At 39.1% G+C, this 19,887-nt stretch overlaps 1 protein-coding gene across 5 annotated transcripts in view; it reads left to right on the top strand.

Annotated features, from left to right (window-relative positions):
- osp (outspread) overlaps nt 1-19,887 on the top strand; it is a 186,836-nt gene that overhangs the window by 153,694 nt on the left and 13,255 nt on the right. For all 5 annotated transcript variants that reach the window (XM_012369897.2, XM_067350367.1, XM_067350368.1 and 2 more), the window contains exons 4-5: nt 13,927-14,115; nt 17,961-18,033. In XM_012369897.2, the coding sequence (XP_012225320.2) occupies nt 13,927-14,115; nt 17,961-18,033 (262 nt within the window). The remainder of the gene's footprint in view (nt 1-13,926; nt 14,116-17,960; nt 18,034-19,887) is intronic.

The raw sequence follows: 19,887 nt of genomic DNA, 5'->3' as shown, positions 1-19,887 counted from the left end.
AGGTCATTAATTTAATTGCGAGCGCTGCGCCGCGCCGCGCCGTGCGACGCCGCGAAAGTCACCGCCGCGAAACTCGTCGTTGAACTAACGCGCGGTGTTGCGCTACCTCTTTTCTTTACCTTTTCTCTTTCATCCTCTCTCCACATCCCTCTGCGTCCCGTCGATTTATTAACTCACACTGTAATTTATCAATTGCGAAATTCCTCATCGTCGTATACAAAAGGTCGTGGCTATTAAAGATCCACGCGAGATCAGCGAGGTGGCGATCGCCGCGGATCGAATTATCGCTCTATCTCGATGAAAATGACGCGTAAACGACGCCGAGTGATCGCTCCATCGATCGAGGCTGGTGAGAGAGGCTTGTATTCTTCTGTGAAAAAGTTACGATGCGCATTGCGACACAGTTTAGACATCGGCCCTCTGAGCGTCCGTCAACTTTTCAGTCGGCGTTACTTCGATCAGATAATAACTTTTTTAACCGCGGTGCCTGTGTGGACGTACATACTTCGGAAAATAGGGTTTCGCAGCCGGGAGAGTGCCGTGGGTTATTTCTTAGCGAGCGGAGATTGATGGATAGATGTTAATGCGATCCGGGACACATCGCCTTAAGCGGCCAGCAGTCGGAATATATGTATATATATATACTCGGGAAACGTAAAAAGAATATTGCAGTAACAGTTTGCTCAAGTTAATGTAACGGACGTGTGAAATCCAGAAACGTTATGCCATTATTAAGTAATTCATTGCGCGGCTTAAGTGTAGATTAAGTATTTTTTACATGTTGCGCAGCGGATGCAAAGTGAATGCGAGTGAATCGGATTCGCGCTTACCTTGTCTTCTAGTGTAATAAAACTTGAAGACATCGATTTGCCACTGCAATTCTATTTTATATAATGATACTTGTGCATGCTTACAAATATTATATAATAAATTTTTGAATAACGGTTTCGCGCAAAATACATGGCCAATTCTTTCTAAATAATTGAAAACATATTTTATTATCGCTGCGAATAAAAATACGTAGCTGCATTTTCATCATGCCAATTTCTTTCACTTAAACATTTGTCAACGCTCTCACACATTTTGACGTTCTTAATTCTACGCGAGAATAAGAATCCCGTTTTCAATAGCGGCCAAGTATAACGGCAGCCGCGCGAGTGAATAAACTATTGGTGTCTAATCAAAGTCGCTCAGAACGCTCAAAGCGACCTCGATTTGCAAGCACAATAAATCGGTCGTTAAGGATGGAAAGCCGGCGCTCTTCTTCTTACCCAGATTATCCGTTATTCCTCGCAGACTCCGAGGAGAGATATGCGCTGATATTCAAGACACTGTGTCGGCTTTGTTATCGGCGTCCGCGAGTTTCAATTGCGAATCACGGTGTGTAATCAAGGCGCGCGAGCGCGGACACTCGCTATTAGCTAGGCGCCTTTCACGGCGCGGCGCGTCAACCGCCGTGCGCTCGTCCTCGTATAAATCGGCCGGATATCAACGAGCGGAATGGAAACAGTGAGATGAAGAGATGTTGTGAAAGAGTCGCGCGGATTGTGCATCATCGAGATATCGTCTTTCCTTCGACGAAGCCGTCGATCTCTTCTTTTTCGTCATCTGTTTTCTCCATCATCGAATTTTTTTCCTGTTTTTTTTTTTTTCCCCAGCGCGTATCTACTCCACGGCGCTCTTTTCTCTCGGATCTCGCCGCGCGTCCTTCTCACCGGTAATCATCGAGAGATTGTATTCTCGTTGATGACTGGCGGGTGATTACACGGCGGCCAAGCGCGAGCGCGCGAGTTCGCGGATCACTCGTACGACAGCTAATTGAAAGCGGACGTGAATCGGCACGGACGTGCGATCCACGCCGCCAACTGATTGTAGATAGTCTTGCTCCGTTGGTACTCCGCCTTTAAGATGTTCCTTTAAATGATCGCCGTTCCTATTTTCAGTTAATCGAGCTCTTCTTTTTCGCGAACTGCCATTTTTGTCAGACGAGAAAAGCAACGATGATTGTTATTTTCAGCGCGATCGCGATAACCGGCGTATCTCTGAATTCTCGTTATTAAAACTTGAAATGGCACTTAAATGTGCGAGATGCATTGTGCGCTATTATATATTCGAAGAATTTGTTTCCGAAAATAATCATCTTAATCGTCTTAAAAAAATCTCTATAATTCTGTATATAATTTTTATGTGCAAACATGTTATTAATATTGCAATTCGTCTTAAAATAAAAATAATGAGATAATATTATAAGCCGATGGATAATCATATAGATAAAAATACAGAGATATTGATACGATGGGTATGAAATACGCGATTCTCTCTCACAAACGCATACTTCCTGTCTGGCGAGTTTTAGTTTAAAGATTCTTGGAAAGAAACGATAAGTTTTCCCCTCCGTCATCTCTGCGTGCAGGATGCGCATCGCGTACACACATCTCGCGTTTGATATGTACGGAATATGAGATGCACCTCATGCATTCTCATACATTCCGTCACGTCGTCATTGGGGGAGGAATCGCCATGAGGAAAGCCTTCCCCCCCCTTTTCCCCCCCGCCCCCAGTATTTCTAATCACTTTTTCAACTTCTGCTCGTCTCGTAAGCCGTCTCGTGATCTCCCGAGAAAATTGCAGCCTTCGAATTTTTTTCTTCAATTTGATATCATCCACCGCCTACAATATTCGTCACTCCTAACAGAAATTCGATTCTGAAGATACAATCGTGATCATATTAGCTTGTAAAGGAAAAGAGGATGATTCGCACTTTCAAAAGTATCAAGTTTACAATCGCTCGGGCGCAGCCCGCTTCGCTCAGCGTTTTACACGGAAGATTAACGAGCCTTTAATCGCGCGTAATAACCGTCGTTAGATTGCTTTGCCGTGGCCGGTGGCCGATTACGAACTTTCAAGCTCCCGCGAAACGTATCCGCGATGACTTTCCGCGCAACGCGATAGCTTTATCGATCTTTCCGCCGTCGCGAGACGCACCGGTGGGACCTGTTTTCCCGCCGATGTAAAGTTACTCGGCGAAACGGCGAGACCCCTGTTGATTTTCCTGATGAGACCTCGAAGGGGAAACCCCGTCTGCCCCTCGATTTCCGTTCCGGAGGGTTGCCCGTCGAGAATAACTGCGCGACACTGGCGGCCGACAAATTGATGATGCCTTGGGATGTCCCGTCTCACTTTCTGCACGGAGCAATTAATGAGTCTTCAACAATTATACACGTATAAGTACCTGCTCACCGGGATTAAATACACGCGAGCAGCATCACCAGCCGTTATTCCAATAAAGACTTTTTGTCGTCCGACCAGTTTTCGACTCGGGAATACCGAGAGAATTAGGAAATTATACGAAGCGACAGTGTGTTCTACAACGAGAAGCAACGGGAAGATATAAAAGCCAATGTAGCACTCGATTTCGTAAATTTAGCATCTTTATTCGTGTTCGTATTACTCTGTTACATCGCTCTCGGCTTGTTAAGGCGAGATAACATTTGTAGAAATCACCGTCGCGCACGACTGAGATAATATCGTCGAAATCATCACTGCTATTTTTAATAGCGATTATGGTCGTTATAATGTGCGTTCAGCAACTTATTATGTAGCAGTTTTATTCTAATTATGCAGGATTTATTAATACAACAAACTACAACAAAAATATAACTTTATTTCCGACTCAAATTTTACGTTCGAAGAAACTTTTTCTAATAATCACTCGTTTTTATTATCAATCAAAAATAGTCTCGTGGTATAAAATGTCTCTTTTGATGTGCGGCATAATGCTTCCTTTCTTTAACAATTTTCCTTGAACTCAGTGTGTGCTATTTAGTCGATTGTTGTGTCTAAAATTCAAGTCCTCATAATAGCATAATCAAAAAAGATTCATTCAGAATTCTTCATTCGTATTTCCAAAAATAGACTCCAAGGTTGCTCTATCATAACGCGTTCCCAAATCGTTGTCAGTTTCCTGACATCACCTTTCTCCGTGGCGATAAGAGGAAGCGACGGCGGCGGAAACGTGGAACGAAGTGCCATGAATGCCACTTAGAGGATTATTAACGACCCGGCGATGCTTAACGCGCGGCTGACGCTTTCAGGCAACTCGAAATTTCCATTTTGGGACGTCTTTAACGACGGCCGCGCCAAGATTTACGCCGGAGTCCTCGGGGGCCTCGGTGCTCAAAGTCGTCGATGCGAGCGGCCGAGAGTGATCGGTGTCCCTGGAGACCCTTTCGACGCAGGGCTCGAACACCGCGCGAAATGAACTGTCCCGTGCAAAGCCATTGGCTTCTCTACGCTTTCTCCGGCAGACGGATTTAGGTAGTAATAACGCTCATGTTTAATTAAGCTGAATATCTGCGCTCAGTCTCGCTTGTACGGTTGCCGCACGTCTGATTATTTTGATGCCTCCGGCAATCCACTCCGATAATCCTATGAAATGCTTCGTATTAGATCACTGTCGTAGGACTTTTCAATTAATACTCCGAGTCTTTTATATGATTGCGTGTAAGAGTGCGTTCGTTGTGAAAAAAAAGAAAGATTATTTCGTATATGAAGAACCTTGTAAGTCTTTTATATCTTTTATACTACTTTTTATTTCATATTATTTTTTTGAAACTACAAAAAAGTTGCTTATGAGATATTGCAATCTTTTTTATACCTCCCGGATTACGAATGTACGTCAATTAATCGCGTTACATTAAAGATGCGTGGTCCAGCCATACCGCAAAAAAAGATATGTAGGATTAACAATGAAGCGTTCGGGAGTCTGGGAAGCGCTTATGTCATCCTGAGAGCGATCCAGACGTCCGTCAGGGACGACCTTGAAGATTGTACGGTACCGAAGACGAGGTCTTCTGTACATCTCGGTTCGACAAAGTCCCGCGGCCACGTTTGCGTGGCGAGTCGCGAAGGAGGAAGATCAAAGGCAAAGATTGCTTCCAGAGAGAAGCAAAAAGAGACGGGAATGATTACGTCGAGTGGGAAAGGGTGGGAAGGAGAGAGAGATGTATGGGAGGGAGAAAGGCTAAAAGGGAAAGACGCATCGTGGGAGATGAAGAGTCGAGGGGCGCGACAACTCGTGTTTTACACGAGCCGTGTGGATCTTATCTTCCCGAGTATACTGGCAACACCGCCATTCAGGTCACGAAGGACCCGGGACACGAAATCCCGCGAATCACAGGCCCGACTTGGGCCACCTGTTTTATTTTCGGCCTGACATTCTTGCGTTTCTTCTCGTCGCCTCTTCGTTTCTCCCGCGGGCTCTCATTCACCTTTGCTACTGGCCTCTTCATCGTTCCGCCGTTCGACATCGCCGCGCGTTATGCCATAATCGGTGTTTTCGATCTTCTCGTGCCTTTTTAAACAGGGAGACGTAACCGGAACGCAAACAGAGTATTGTTTGCTCCGTTCTCTTTCTTAGAAGATTGCTTCTGACTTCCTTTGCTACGGAGTTTTAATGCCAGAATATTTTTAAATTAGAATTGGAATTAATTACATAAATTAGATATAAAAAACTATTTTATGTTTATATTTTTTTATGCAATTAGTCAATCATATCAATTTATTTCTGCAGTGTATGAATTTCATTTAGCGCAATGTATACAATTTCGAAAAAATATGTGTATCTCTTTAATATAACCATCTTCAGAATAAGTTCATTTGATACATATAGATAATACATTATTTACGCATTATTTCTTACACAATCGTATATTTGTGTAAAGGATACGTAACATCTTTTTCGCTGAAATATTAGTAGGTCCTACATATGCTCGGCATGAAATGTCATCGCGTGTTTGATATTTCTTAGCTAAGTTTGGCCGACGTATCAATATTTACAGTCAATGGAAAACTGTGCCTCTTCTTGTGTCCTCTTGTATACTTTTCGACAGAAAGCTTCTTATATCGAATTTAGTTACACTCGTCCAGTCACTTCAAACGGTCACGATGTCTCAAAGTAGTGTAACTAAAAAGCATGTGTGGAAATATTATACAAAACTGTCGGATTTTAAAGCACAGTGCAAGTTTTGCGAAAATATATATATTTATGAAAGCTTTTCACTTTTTAAAACACATATATCAAGAAATCACACAAAAATTTGGAAGTACGAAGAAGAGAAGAAACTAATACAATTGCCGTGGATGTATTTCAAGTATCAAAATAAATTATATTCGCAATGTATTATCTGTGACACAAATGTTCTGTCTACATCTGAATCTGTAGAAAATCATTTAAACTCGCATTCCGAAGAACAACGAAAGAATCATATGCTTCGCAAATGGTCGTGGAAATATTTCACAAAAAGAGATGATTTTGTGGTGGAGTGTAATATTTGTCACGACAACGTATCTATTTCTATGGAGTTTACACTGAATCGTCACATAAAAATGAAACATTCTGACAAACTGAAAGGAACATGCGACACAGTTGATTTATCAGAACGCAGCTCATCACTTCAAACGGACACAATGTCTCAAAGGGTTGTAATTAAAAAGCATGTGTGGAAATATTATATAAAACTGTCGGATTTTAAAGCACAGTGCAAGTTTTGCGAAAATATATATGTATATGTAAAATTTTCAAATTTTAAAGATCATGTATCAAGACATCACATAAAAATTTGGAAATACGAAGAAGAGAAAAAACTAGTAAAATGGCCATGGATGTATTTCAAGTATCAAAATACATTAAATTCACAATGTATTATCTGTGATGCAAATGTTCTATCTACATCTGAATCTGTAGAAAATCATTTAAACTCGCATTCTAAAGAACAACGGAAGAATCATATACTTCAGGGATGGTCATGGAAATATTTCACAAAAAGAGGTGATTTTGGGGTGGAGTGTAATATTTGTCACAACAACGTATCTCTTTCTATTGAGTATTATCTTATTATTCATATAAAAATGACACATTCGGATGAATTGAAAAATATACAAAAAACACGCGACACAGCTGATTCGTCAGAACGTGTTTTATCACTTGAAACAGACAGAATGCCTCTAAGTATTGCAAATAAAAAGCATATGTGGAAATATTACATAAAACTGTCCAATTTTGAAGCGCAGTGCAAGTTTTGTGAAAATAAATATAGTTATTTACACGTTACAAAATGTCATACACATATATCAAGATGTCACACAAAAGTTTGGAAATACGAAAAAGAGAAGAAACTAGTAAAATGGCCATGGATGTATTTCAAGTATCAAAATAAATTATATTCACAATGTATTATCTGTGATGCAAATGTTCTGTTTACATCTGAATGTGTAGAAAATCACTTGAGTTCGCATTCTGAAGAACAACGGAAGAATCATATACTTCGCGAATGGTCATTGAAATATTTCACACAAAGAGATGATTTTATGGCGGAGTGTAATATTTGTCACAACAACATAACTGTTTCTACTTGTTCTGGCATGACTCGTCACATAAAAATGATACATTCGGACAAAGTAGAAAATATACAAGAAACACACGACACAGCTGGTTCGTCAGAACGCGTTTTATCACTTGAAAAAACAGACACAATGTCTATATCACCAAAAGATTGTTACATCGATACGTCCAACTTTTGGATACATATCAAAGAAATGCATAAAAAAGTTTTTAATTTGGAAGAAAAATTCCGAAGCTTACACGGATCGTCAAGAATATATTTTAAATATTTCAACTCATTGGCTTTGAATTGTATTATTTGTAATGAAAGCGTTTTATTTTTATCTGAAAGCTTAGAAGATCACATACGCTCGCATTCTAAGGAACAATTAGAAAAACATACATTTCATAGTTGGCTATGGAAATATTGTACAAAAAGAGATGATTTTGTGGTGGAATGTAATATTTGTCACAACAATTTTTCTCTTTCTGAAACATCTGGATCGTCACATAAAATAACAGATTTGGATAAATCGAAAGACACACAAGAAAGACACCACACGGATGATTCGCCAAAAATCGTATCATCACTTAAAACGGATAGAATGTTTAAGTCACCAAAAGATTGTTATGTATTATTATCGAAATGTCTAACTTTGGACATTGCATATAAAAAAAATGCTTGACAAGTTTTTTAATTTCGAACAAAGATAACGAAATTTACATGGATCATCAAGAATATATTTTAAATATTTAAACTGATTGGTTTAAAATGCATTATTGTAAATGTTTTATTTCTATTTGAAAGTTTAGAAGATCACGTACGCTTACATTCTAAGAAACAATTTAAAAAATATACATTTCACTGTTGGCTATGGAGATATTGTACCAAAAAGGATTTTGGAATAGAGTATAATAATTGTCACAGAAGCATATCTGTTTCTATTAGAACTCATTTAAATGACCATATTAAAGATAAACATCATTGGACGAGCTAACTAATCCGAAAAAGGAATGAAAGTAAGTTTTATCAATAATATTGTTAATATTTTGTTATGTATAATTAATTAAATATTTAAATTGTTTTTAATTTTTTATGTGAATATTATAAATGTTTATGTAGATTTATCCAGAAATTGACAATGGAAATGATAGTAATGGCCTTCGAGTAGCATCATGATTTCATCATAATTTTAATTTTCACGATTTAATTTTACTAAAAGATAGATACAAGGAAAGTATATATGGCTCTGAAATATAATTATTGGTTTTATGTTTATAAAGTTATAAATATGATTATATATATAAATCTATGTTTTACAGAGAACAATAAGTTACATTTTTTAAATATATTAAGTTTTTTTGTAATATGTAAATAATTATAATTAATAACTATAGTTATAAATATTATTATGTATTATGTTTGAAATTGATAAACTGTGATCATAAATTTATAACTTGAAATAATGTAATAAAATAACAATTTACTGACTTTTCTGTAAAGAACAAAAATATCGACAATTTATACAAGAATTTAATTTCAAATACTTAATGTTAATATATTTTTTTTAAATATTTTATTGTATATTTGTTGTTTTTTCTGTTTATATAATGTGAATTTATTACTATAACTTCTGTAAAAGTTTCCGAAATGTAATACAGTAATCGTCGGTGAAATATATAAATTGAAATTTTAAAATTGTATTTGTTTGAGAAATGTTTATGTGATACATAATATATTCATTATAATACAAATAAATGTGTTATAAGAGTGTGTCATTTTCTTATTTGAAGGTAGAATATTGCAAGGAATTGTTTATTACAGCGTTAATCACGTGATATTTTGCATTATTGTGTAGTTTGATACGTATAAAATTCGAGATGCTTAGCATATTTTGGAAAATAATTACAATAATTATTATTTAGAAATTTAATTATTTTTAATGTAGTTTAATTTTTATAATTACTACAAATATCTTTAAAAATTAGAAAAATTTTACTCATGATTTAGGCGTTCAGTTTTAAAGTGGATCAAGTCTTAAATTTTAAGTTCAAATTCGATTCTTGACTTATTTAATTCATCTGAAATTTTGAGATCATAATCTAAATGTAAGTTGGACTTTTTGTAACAGTGCTGAATGAGAAATCCTTTGATGGCCCAATCAGAGAACTAATCAGAACAAGTTAACAAATTAATTGCGACAATAATGGTGGTATAATAATATATAAGTAATGGTGATATTATAATATTATTTTTATTCAAGATATAGTTATATATTTTTTTGTAATTAAAAGAAATGTCGCGCGTAGCGCATGCTGATGTGTCTAGTTAATATAAATTCAATATGTTTGCACGTAAATGCAAAGAAGATAACGATTGTTTTGTTATTTGCACGGCCGATCAGTGCCTTAACTTGTAGATGACTTTGCAAAAGACGATTATAATCCCGAATTTTAAAAAATAATACTCATAATACATAACGAGGCATATGATGCGTGTTCTATCACATTATAATATTCTTAAAATTTTTGGCTATATTGCTGATTTTCATGAAAATTTTAATCTGCGCCAATGTCGACGGGTTCTCGATACAATCTCGCAGAAGCGTAGCGGTGATTCTGTGATACGATTCATTTTCTCTTTAATAAGCAAACGGGAAGCCGACCGAAAGGGCCGACCCACTTCTTGCCAATAAACATGTCCGGCGAACAAAAAGCGAGAGCAGGGCGGTCTCGCTGTGTACGTAACGGCCGCGCATGGACCTGTGATATATCGCTCCGTTGGATGTGCATCCCTTCGTTCGTTACCGGCATAATCCGAGAGCATATCGGAGCGGCGGCGCTGCTTTAATGGAGACTCGTGCCGGCGGTGCGGACTTAATACACGTCACGAATTTTCTTTCACACTTGTCCGTTCTGCGGGAACGTAACCGCCTTACGCCTTACTTCGATCTTCGTGCAAGATGTTGGCGCGATACGAAAAAATATTCCAGTTTTTTTTTACACTCATTTCTGCACCGGATAATGAGCATCGCGAGTGTCATTGCGTTTGTCGTGCATTTCATTTTAAAGGCGATCAAGATAATTATAGCTTTGCAACATTTTGCGACGATATGTTCACCCATCGGTAATGTTATTAAAGAATAAAAAAATTCCATGACAATACTCGACAGTTTTTGATGATTTCGTGATATTTGCTAGATAAATTGTTATCATTTTTAATGAATTTTTATAAGTATTATGAAATAAGAGTCAATATTAATAGATAAATGATTACCACAATGCTGAACGCGTTGACTTTTTAACAATTTTGCATAATATCGTCGTGATATTCACGAGCGTGATTTCACCGACTGAATGGATTATTATTGTTTTGAGATGTTTCGCAAAGCTCACATTGATCTTGTAGACGCAACGTCTTCGCGAAGTCTTTCACATTTCCCTACCACATAGGCGAAGGCAAGTATATGGGAGCAGCACCGTATCTAATATCCTCGGATTTTCTCTGGTTCTCGTTCTTCGCGCGCGCGTCACGTCCTTTCTCGCAGTAATCGCGCTACTCAGAGTTCTTTGATCTTTCGCTTGAAACGCAGACGACTGGTGCTGCGAGATGTATGCGAGGAGGGTGTAATCATTTACACGGTGCAGTTGCGGCCAAACAGATTCCTAAAGGAGAAAGAGGAACTCCGATTGAAAAATAATTTTACCAACTAAAACTTTATAGAATGCTTCAACGTTAATATAAAATATAAATTTTATTAAATATCGAAGATAAAGATGACAATCAACACGATTAAAATTTCCGTAAAAACATTTTATCCACGCTGTTTTTTTTTGCGAAAACTTTCAAAAAAATTAAAGTTTGATTTTATCGATTAAATCAAGATTAAAATTGATGTAAAATAATCGATTATTACTTCTGTAAAATTGAATGAGTAGAAAGAGTTGAAAATTTGTTGACAATTGTTTAGTATCACATATTAATTTTTTGCATATATTTTTCACCGCGCAATTAATTAATTAATACGAGATTAGTAGACGTTTCAATGTTTCAGAATTTATTATCAGACAGTAGAATGACATATGGTTCTACAATAAGAAAAAAAAGTATTGGCAATTCTGTATCGGTATTACTAATTTGTATTGATTGATAATAAAATTGTTTGCGCGCCGACATCCGCGTTTTGATTCTTGTGGCCTCTTTTTTCTCTATATATTTATATGCGAATGGTATAACGATCTGTGTACTCGCACTTCTACACTAATCACAAACACGGAGTCATAAAAAGCCTGATTGATTTGTTATCTATATGTTGTTGTAGTGGCCGTAGGATATTTTCGATAAACTCAAGCGCATTCGCAAGAGCATGCGAGTAAAGTTATGAATTCATTAAACAAACCGAGCATAAATCATGTGTAAAACATATGGATAGCCACTCAAATGAAAATTATGTTACATTTATCCACCTGGCTACCTTTTGAATTCCCGTAAAGAGTAAGTGGCTGCGAAAATGATTGATCGAACTCTGTACTCATTACTTTCTTGCGCTTGTTTACCGCTTTCTTACATTTTTCAAAAAGTTTTCGCGCGGTTTTACGCAATCGCGCGAACGCGTATAACACACGTGTGTGTAATGCACCGCGGGCTCACCTTAATGCAACCTACATAATGTCGCGTACACGTCAGGCAACGTAAGCAAACAAACAGAGATCGTGCTGGCTGCCTCGTCAAGCGAAAGGATAGAAAATCATTACGTAGCTCAGAAGGTATTGAAAGGTGCCACAATATGGCAGGTATCTATAATTTTGCAAGACCTCTTTCCATCGTCTTCTTCATTACATCTTGAATAAATACAAAATGCATACGAGATATCAGAAGAGGCACAATATCGCTATTAATAATTTTTTATTATATTATTTGCCTTGCGTGCTTCTTGCATTCCTTTAGTTTTTTTTTTTTTTTTTCTATAAGCTTCTCCCCGAGCATCTTTCTCCGCGATTAATTATGCGCACCACAAGGAGGGATTTTTCGTATGCAGATTTTTGCATCATCCCGACGCGAGCGGTAAATATATGTAGGCGCGCAAAACACCGAGAGAGATGCGCTGTGCAAATGAACCTCTCGCGTTTCAAGAATAATGTCGCTGCTCGAGCACGAGAAAAATTGCAGTCGGGCGCATTGCGCGGTGCTTTGAATTATGCGCGCTGTTTCGCGGCGTGATACATTCGGCATTATGAATGCCTTTGTCTCTCCCAAATAGGCATCAGAATGTGTTCGTGTGATGCGATCGAATTTGTTATTATTCTAACTTTTGCAATACAACGATGTTTTTGAATGAAAATAATATTTAAGAAATGTAAACGCAACACTTCTCGGTTATAATATCAATAACTGTGTTTTTTTTACATTAAAATTGTAAATTTAAATAATAATTTTATTAAAAAGTGAGTTTAGCACTCGATCCCAAGCTGACGTTTATCGATAATGATATTATGATGTTATGACTGACGTCGAAACGGCCGTCATTTTCTTTTTTCTCGCTCAATTTATTACTGAAAAATCAACCATTAGTCTTTATTGCCCGTTTCATCGCTCGAGCGTTACTCAACTCCAGCATTACCCGAGCACGAAAGCGATCCGCGCTCGACGCAAGTAGATGGGCTCGTTCACGTAAAGCAAGCGGCGGTTGCATTTGCGGTGACATTCCCGGGTGCATTTTGCGCGGTAAAGTGCCCGTGGCGATCGCAAACAGTGCGCTTTGAGAGCGGCGTGCAAAACCCGCGACCGCTTTCCCCGTCCTGTTCCCCGCGATGTCCCTCTCGCGCCGCTCGTATTCTGTGCGTCCCCCCTCCTCCTCCCCCTCGCCGCCGCTCAAATTGACGGCAATTGCACGATCACCGATGGGACTCACTTTCGTTTTACGAGGAGCGAAGTGCCGCGCTGGAATAGCAATAAGGCGTTATTCCCGCCTCCGGATTTTTACGGCCGCGGGAAAATAGTCGGCTGTGCGCGACCGGGCTGCTTTTCAGCCCCTATCGCGGCTGAAATGATACGTTTCCGGTAAAGCGAGCCCGCGAGACGTAGCTCGAACCGGCCGAATGCAGCGCCGTGCGTAATGCGCGTGCAATTTCGTGCGAAGTGGCCGTTCGCCGGCAAGAAAGAATCGAGCGCGACAAAAATGCGGCGCGCTCTGCGGCCGCGGTGCGACGGTGCGTGTCGTCGGTGATCGTTGCCATTATTGTTCTTCCCCTCTCGTTACGGGGGACTTAATAACGAGACGGACGGCGGACGTGACGGATGACACATAATTACCGCCGTGTGTATTTTCGCGTACGTGAATCGCACATCTGCATATTTACTGTGCGCGCGAATTGTCGGGGCGTCTTATTACCGCCGGTTTTTGCGCGAGCGATAGCCGCGTGTCAGAACGCGTGATTAGAGATTCGCTTAATTTGACGGCCCATTACGTTAACTCGCCGCAATCCCGCATGAAGTAGAACGTTTCTCCTCTTGGACTCACATCAGGTTCTTCTGATTGTTGCAGCCCGAAACGGTGCCTCAAGCGAGAATCGACATGACTCGCGTCCTGGAGGTGGCCGCGGCCGAGGACGTCACAGGACACCCTTACAGCCTCGCCGTCACCTCGCCGGAGGGTGCGACCTTCGTCAAGGGAACGTGTCGCGAGGAGACCAGATGGTGGACGGACGTTCTTCAGGTGTATTCGCGAAATAAGGTTGGTTCAGTTTAATATCTACACGTACTTGTCTTTCCCTTTCGCTTGCGCGCGTAAAATTAATGCTAAATTATTCTTTAGAAACTGTGACACAACACGCTAGAAATACTGCAGACTTTTTTTTAACTTTTTTTCCCGCAGGGAATCAAAGTTGATATAAAAAATTTCAATAATCGTTGTAAATAAAAGAGAGAATTGAGAATTTCGAATTGAGTTATTCCCGATGCAGCTTAATAAAATGCGTCAAGAACTGCCACAGTGAGCAGGCGCAGTCTAATTTCTGCATAAAATTACGAGAGAAACTATCGATTGGAGAAAATGATTCGCGCTCGATAGCCGCGGCGGGAGAAACTCGGTCGTGCGTCGATGCGTAATGTACACTTGCAATACAGAATGGCGTCGTACGTGTATCATTAGGGAATTTAATTTTCTGTCGATTACGGAGGATACAACCGACGGGTGTATCAACGCCGTATTACGTATCTCCGAAAGAGCGTTGCGCGAGGGCAGCGGAGTCACGCGAACGGTAGAAACGCAGGCATCGGCTGATTGCGGGTGCTCTCGCATAATCATTACCTGCCCGTATGTACATTCTCTCGTTCTCGTCGTGTGCTTGTTACGTGTGCGGGAATGATTCTTCACCGGTGTGACGTCTTTTCACGCCGACGGGATTAGTTTTAATAGGGTTTCATAGATAGTGCCGGAAACCTATTCAGTGTAACGCGAGAATCTGAAAAGCGTTACGATTATTCTAACGTGTTCACTTTGCTACTCACATGGAACTTTTTATTGAAATTATAATACAATCTGACTCACTCTGTGCTGGAATAATTCTAGACTTGCTTTGAGATGCGTAGATTTGTTTGTCAATTCATTAATTTTCTAATTAATTTATTTTTAGATATCCAAAGTGTTATTAAATAGAGCATATGCAAATCTTCAGTTTTTTAAATGTCACTTTTTCCGATAATATTTTAATGGATATATTTTAATTTTCTGATAAATATATTTAATAATATATTATTAATTCAGTGATCTATAATAAGACAATTAGCCATTGAAAAAAATTGGAAATATTACAATTAACATACATTTAATCTTAATTGGTCTGATTTTCTATTTTTTTTCAGAATTAGCAAAATTAGTTAATTAGTCAATATTCACTGTTTCTCAAATGCTGTTGGCAAAAATAGCTTTGCTGTCTCCGGTTATATAAAAGCGGCCATTGTGCGTCACAGAATTAGCGGCGATGTAGGACAGAACGCGGCGTAAAAGTGCGTCTCGAGTTCATAAACGGGCGGGCGAGCGCTTTCGCATGATGAAGCGGTTATTGAGTGTGATTGTGCCTGTCGGTGCTTGAAAGGGCCTTGAAAAAAATAGTGTAAGCGACAGTGAAACTGCCGACGTTGCCTCGCATAATCGCCGCGCCGACCGATGCATACCGCGGCGCTCATTATCTCAACAATAAGCGGCGGTAGTGCGCGAGTTGTCACGAGGCTGCGTTTCGCGGATTGTCAGCCGAGTCGATTGGCTCCTTCCTGCGACTCATTCGTCTTTTCGCGATCTCTAAAGAAGCCCCCCCGGTTTTCTCTTTTCACCGTCGCTTAACGCCGCGCCGGGGCGTCGCAAAAAGGAGCGCTATTATTCAGCTGACGACGGAAAGCGCATGGTGACAAATGGAGAGTGCACCGGTTTCACTCGCTGCTACGCGATCGGTGAAGCCTGGCGTGCCAGGCTGGACATGAGAAATCGTTTCTAGGTCGTAAAAGCAGCCTTACAACTGGGGCAACTCTATCAATTACGACGCGTTAAAGCTGAGTTTGTTGTGGTTAAATAATTAAAATTGTTTCAATTCTTTGTAACATTTTTGTCGCGTTTCGTAGAATTGAAATCTTGTTTTGACAATTTATTTACCAACGCATTCATATTTGTATTTATATCTCATTTATTACGCAAATAAATTGAAACGTAGGTGATTCTTGACATTTCACATTGCTACACGGCAATTAACTTGTGACATTTTATGTGCGCTGCCAATTGTTGCGATCGTAAAATAACTGTTGCTAAAGCGAGATTTGTTTGCTCGATCTCCGCGTGTGTCGGTGATTCAAGATTTACAACACATGCAAATGTTTACGCCGCGTGCGTATCTGTTGCGCAAGATACGAGCGCGAGCGAGTCGGAACGAAATTCGGGCCGGGCCAGCGCCGCGTCGATGACCCCGTATAATTTTCTAGCCATTTTTCGAGTGTCTATTAAATTGCGCGGAGGTGTCCGCTCGTGAACTCTCCAATCAATCAGCAGCCGTAAATCGAACCGCTCAGGAGATGTCGCTCGATATTACTGCTCGGAACTTACAACGCGCGTTACGCAAGAAATGATCGATCGGCGAGCAGAAAAATATCTCTTCATTCGGCACTTCTTGTACGAAACGTGGAGCATGAGTTATTGCGGCTTGATGCAGACATAGCGGACGATCGTGTCAATGTGGAAGGAACAGATCTTGCTAGAAGATATTTTATTTCGGACATACAACACGCAATGTGTTCAAAAAAAACTTCTCTAACAATAAGCATGTTCCATGTGTGTTGTGACATATCTTGTATTTTAGCTAATATTTTTTCCCTTTCTCTCGTGATATTTTTGCTTAAATAAACTTGCATAAACAAAAAATTGTTACTGAGAAATATGACTTTTTTGCAGTTATCTGTATGTTTTGTAATAATATATAATTACTGATATTTCGTGATATTTTGTTGTTTTTGACAAGTTGTTGACAGCGAGAAATATTTCAAATCACGCGAACGTTACTGTGCAAAAAGCCCGACGTGTCGTAAATTATCCAAGCTGTGCATTATAACGCTCATGTGTGTTAAAGCTTGTACATCTGTAATTCTCAGACAAAAAGCATTCTTCTTCGTACAGCGCTCGCGCACATCCGAGGCTCTCTCGCAACAGCTCGATAATTATCTCTTCAGAACAGAATGGAGTGTTTTCTGCGCTCGCGAGTTTCGCGTCGACCATCGATCGATCAATCGTCTCAGCGCGCGCGAACCGTTTAGGATCCCGTCGCGGACTCACATTGTTCGTGCAAGATTACTACATGTAATTCCGTTGCGCAAGCAACGATCGGCTACACCTCGTTGTCGCGGACCTGTGCCGCCGGTGTAAACGAACGATTACATTACGAGGCCAAGGCGAGATGCATATACGCTCCGCGCGACATTTAGCGCAGCGAGCGCGAGGGAAACGCTACTCCCGCGTTATTTTTCACATTTTTTGCGATTTACTCTCTTTCCCCGTCCTCCATCGTCCTTCGACTCGCAGCGCTGCCTACCTGCGCAAAAGAGGCTTGATTATTTTACACCTTGAGACTCCCCGAATTCAGTTTGTAACAGTAATTTCTTTGAACTAAAAATATACGAAGACAATATTATATGGATTAATGTTAAAGATAAATGAAATGATAATATTACTTATTTGATTAATAATATTTGATAAACAATCAATAATTAAAATAAATGCCATGTATTGATTATTAATTGACCACTGATTACCGCGCTTTCTCGATCCGTGTGTCCGAATTTGATGAAATGTTTTCCGACAGAATACATCCGCTTGCGTTCGCGGATTGTAATATTCTCACGATTATGAGTACGGATAAACGTGATCACGCGGATCGCTTTACAAATCGCGCATTCTTCGTCACGATCGATTATTTAGTTAGGCGAGTTTGTTACGGCGGAGGAACACGCTCGAGATTCCTCTGTTATCTAATAATAGAATCTGCGGAAAATTCTCTTGTTGATTGTTTTTCCTCACGATGTGCGTTCTGTGGTTTTCAGGGTCGGCACAAGCGAAACGCAACCTTCCCCGGCGGACAGACGACGATTCTGCAAGTTACCCCAACGATTCGAAGTAAGTGCCCAACCGCTCATGTTATGCAAATTTCACGGTAATACACACGTACGCGCGGATATTTCCACGCCGGTAGTTAACGATGGCGTAATTACTATCTCACTCTCTGTATTTCGCTCTCTGAAAAAAAAACCTGATATTGCACGGACACAAGTCTTTACGCAAGCAATTTGATGTAACGAGAGGCGTAATGTGCAGCAATTTCAGCGTGGTGAATATTGCATGGGATGCGTGTGACAGGGGAGAATGAATATAAATAATAGGAAGATGACTAGCGGGAAAGAGAAGGTAGATATCTTCTTCACAATGTGCACGATTATTATTACTTTCACGCCACTGCCGTCTTGTTACCTCCAATTTCAAGATTGCGAAGTTCTTGTTGTCTCTGATTGCCTAATTAGATCCATTTCAATTATTTTTAACGGAGATTGCGCCGATTAATTCTAGTTGAATCACATATGATGTAAAGTAGTGATGCTTTAATATCATTTGTGATGCATAAAACCCGAGACGATCTAATTCACGATAGAATCTATAATTTTATTCAAACTTTGGAGAGAATTATCTTTAATATATATTTTGTGTATGTGTGAGTTTGATTTTTTAAATGTTTCTTGTATTGCAAAAATGTATAATAAATTTAGCGAGTTACTGACTGCTCAGTAAAGTGCAGAAATATTCAAATATCTACATATTAACATCAATACCTAAAAAAATGTTTTTGACAGGTTGAATTCAACTTTCATAAGCTAAACATTATTTACGAATAAATTGACATTTGAAGTTGTCAAATAAAGCTTTTTTATATTTTATATTTTATTATAAGTGTTTCTACATAGATGCGTGTGGTGTGATAAGAATATATACACTAAACATAGATATTTGCGGAATGCAAAGCACAGCAGTTTTTACCGCATGTTGCTATGTCAATTTTTCGCCAAGTTCTAACGTTCTAAAAATTTGACGCGCGCTCACTTTGAATGAACGCGATACGCATGTGTACGTGTGGCGCGCACATATGTATACGATTACGTAACTGTTACGTTACTACGTCAGCTGTTCAGCTGGCCGGTAGTAGCGGGTCGTGGTCTATATAGGTCAGTGACCTATCAAGAGACACGGTCGTATCTCGCGCCAAGTCCGCACGTATCGCAACGAAGGACCGACCGTGTACATATATGTGAGCCCACGAGATAAGAAAAGCCCGAGATTATCGGATCTGAATAACACCTGAGCCAATCGAGTTGATAATAGACTCAATCGATAACACGTGTGTTTCAAATAGTAGTTTTTTCAAAAATTTTTCAGATACTTTTTTTTATGCATATTCTATATCAGGAATGATTAAACTCTATTTCAAAAAACAATTATAAATATATTGTTGAATTAACATTTAGGTATGTTTCCTCATTAGAGAATAATTCATTTGAAAAACATGAAACGTTTTAAAGCATCAAACTGGTCCTGTTTGGTGAAAAATAACATTTATCATCAGCAGTAACAATGCCATAAAAATATAGATTTATCTTCAAAGTCGCTAACTCGGCTAAAAAAATCGTAGGAACATTTGGAAACACTTGTTTTGCAGATAAAGAATCGTAGTTTTTATCACTTTTATAAAATTTTGGAAAAAAATTTTGTTATCAAACTGCAGAATGTTGAAAATACATATAATTTTAAGAAACAATGTGTTAAGAAATATAACAATGTTCTTTTTTTGGGTCCACAAGTATGAAGATAAAATATTTTCAAAAAATGATTTAACGCATGTAAAAGTACAAACTTCAAGTTTTGAAACGTTTTTTTAATTTTTATACTCAATTTTGAGTATCTGAAAAGTGTTATCTATTTTTT

This window comes from Linepithema humile, chromosome 2, assembly GCF_040581485.1.
Source record: "Linepithema humile isolate Giens D197 chromosome 2, Lhum_UNIL_v1.0, whole genome shotgun sequence".
Classification (NCBI taxonomy): domain Eukaryota; kingdom Metazoa; phylum Arthropoda; class Insecta; order Hymenoptera; family Formicidae; genus Linepithema; species Linepithema humile.
Note: the sequence above shows the minus strand (reverse complement) of the source record. Positions and strands in the feature narration are given on the sequence as shown.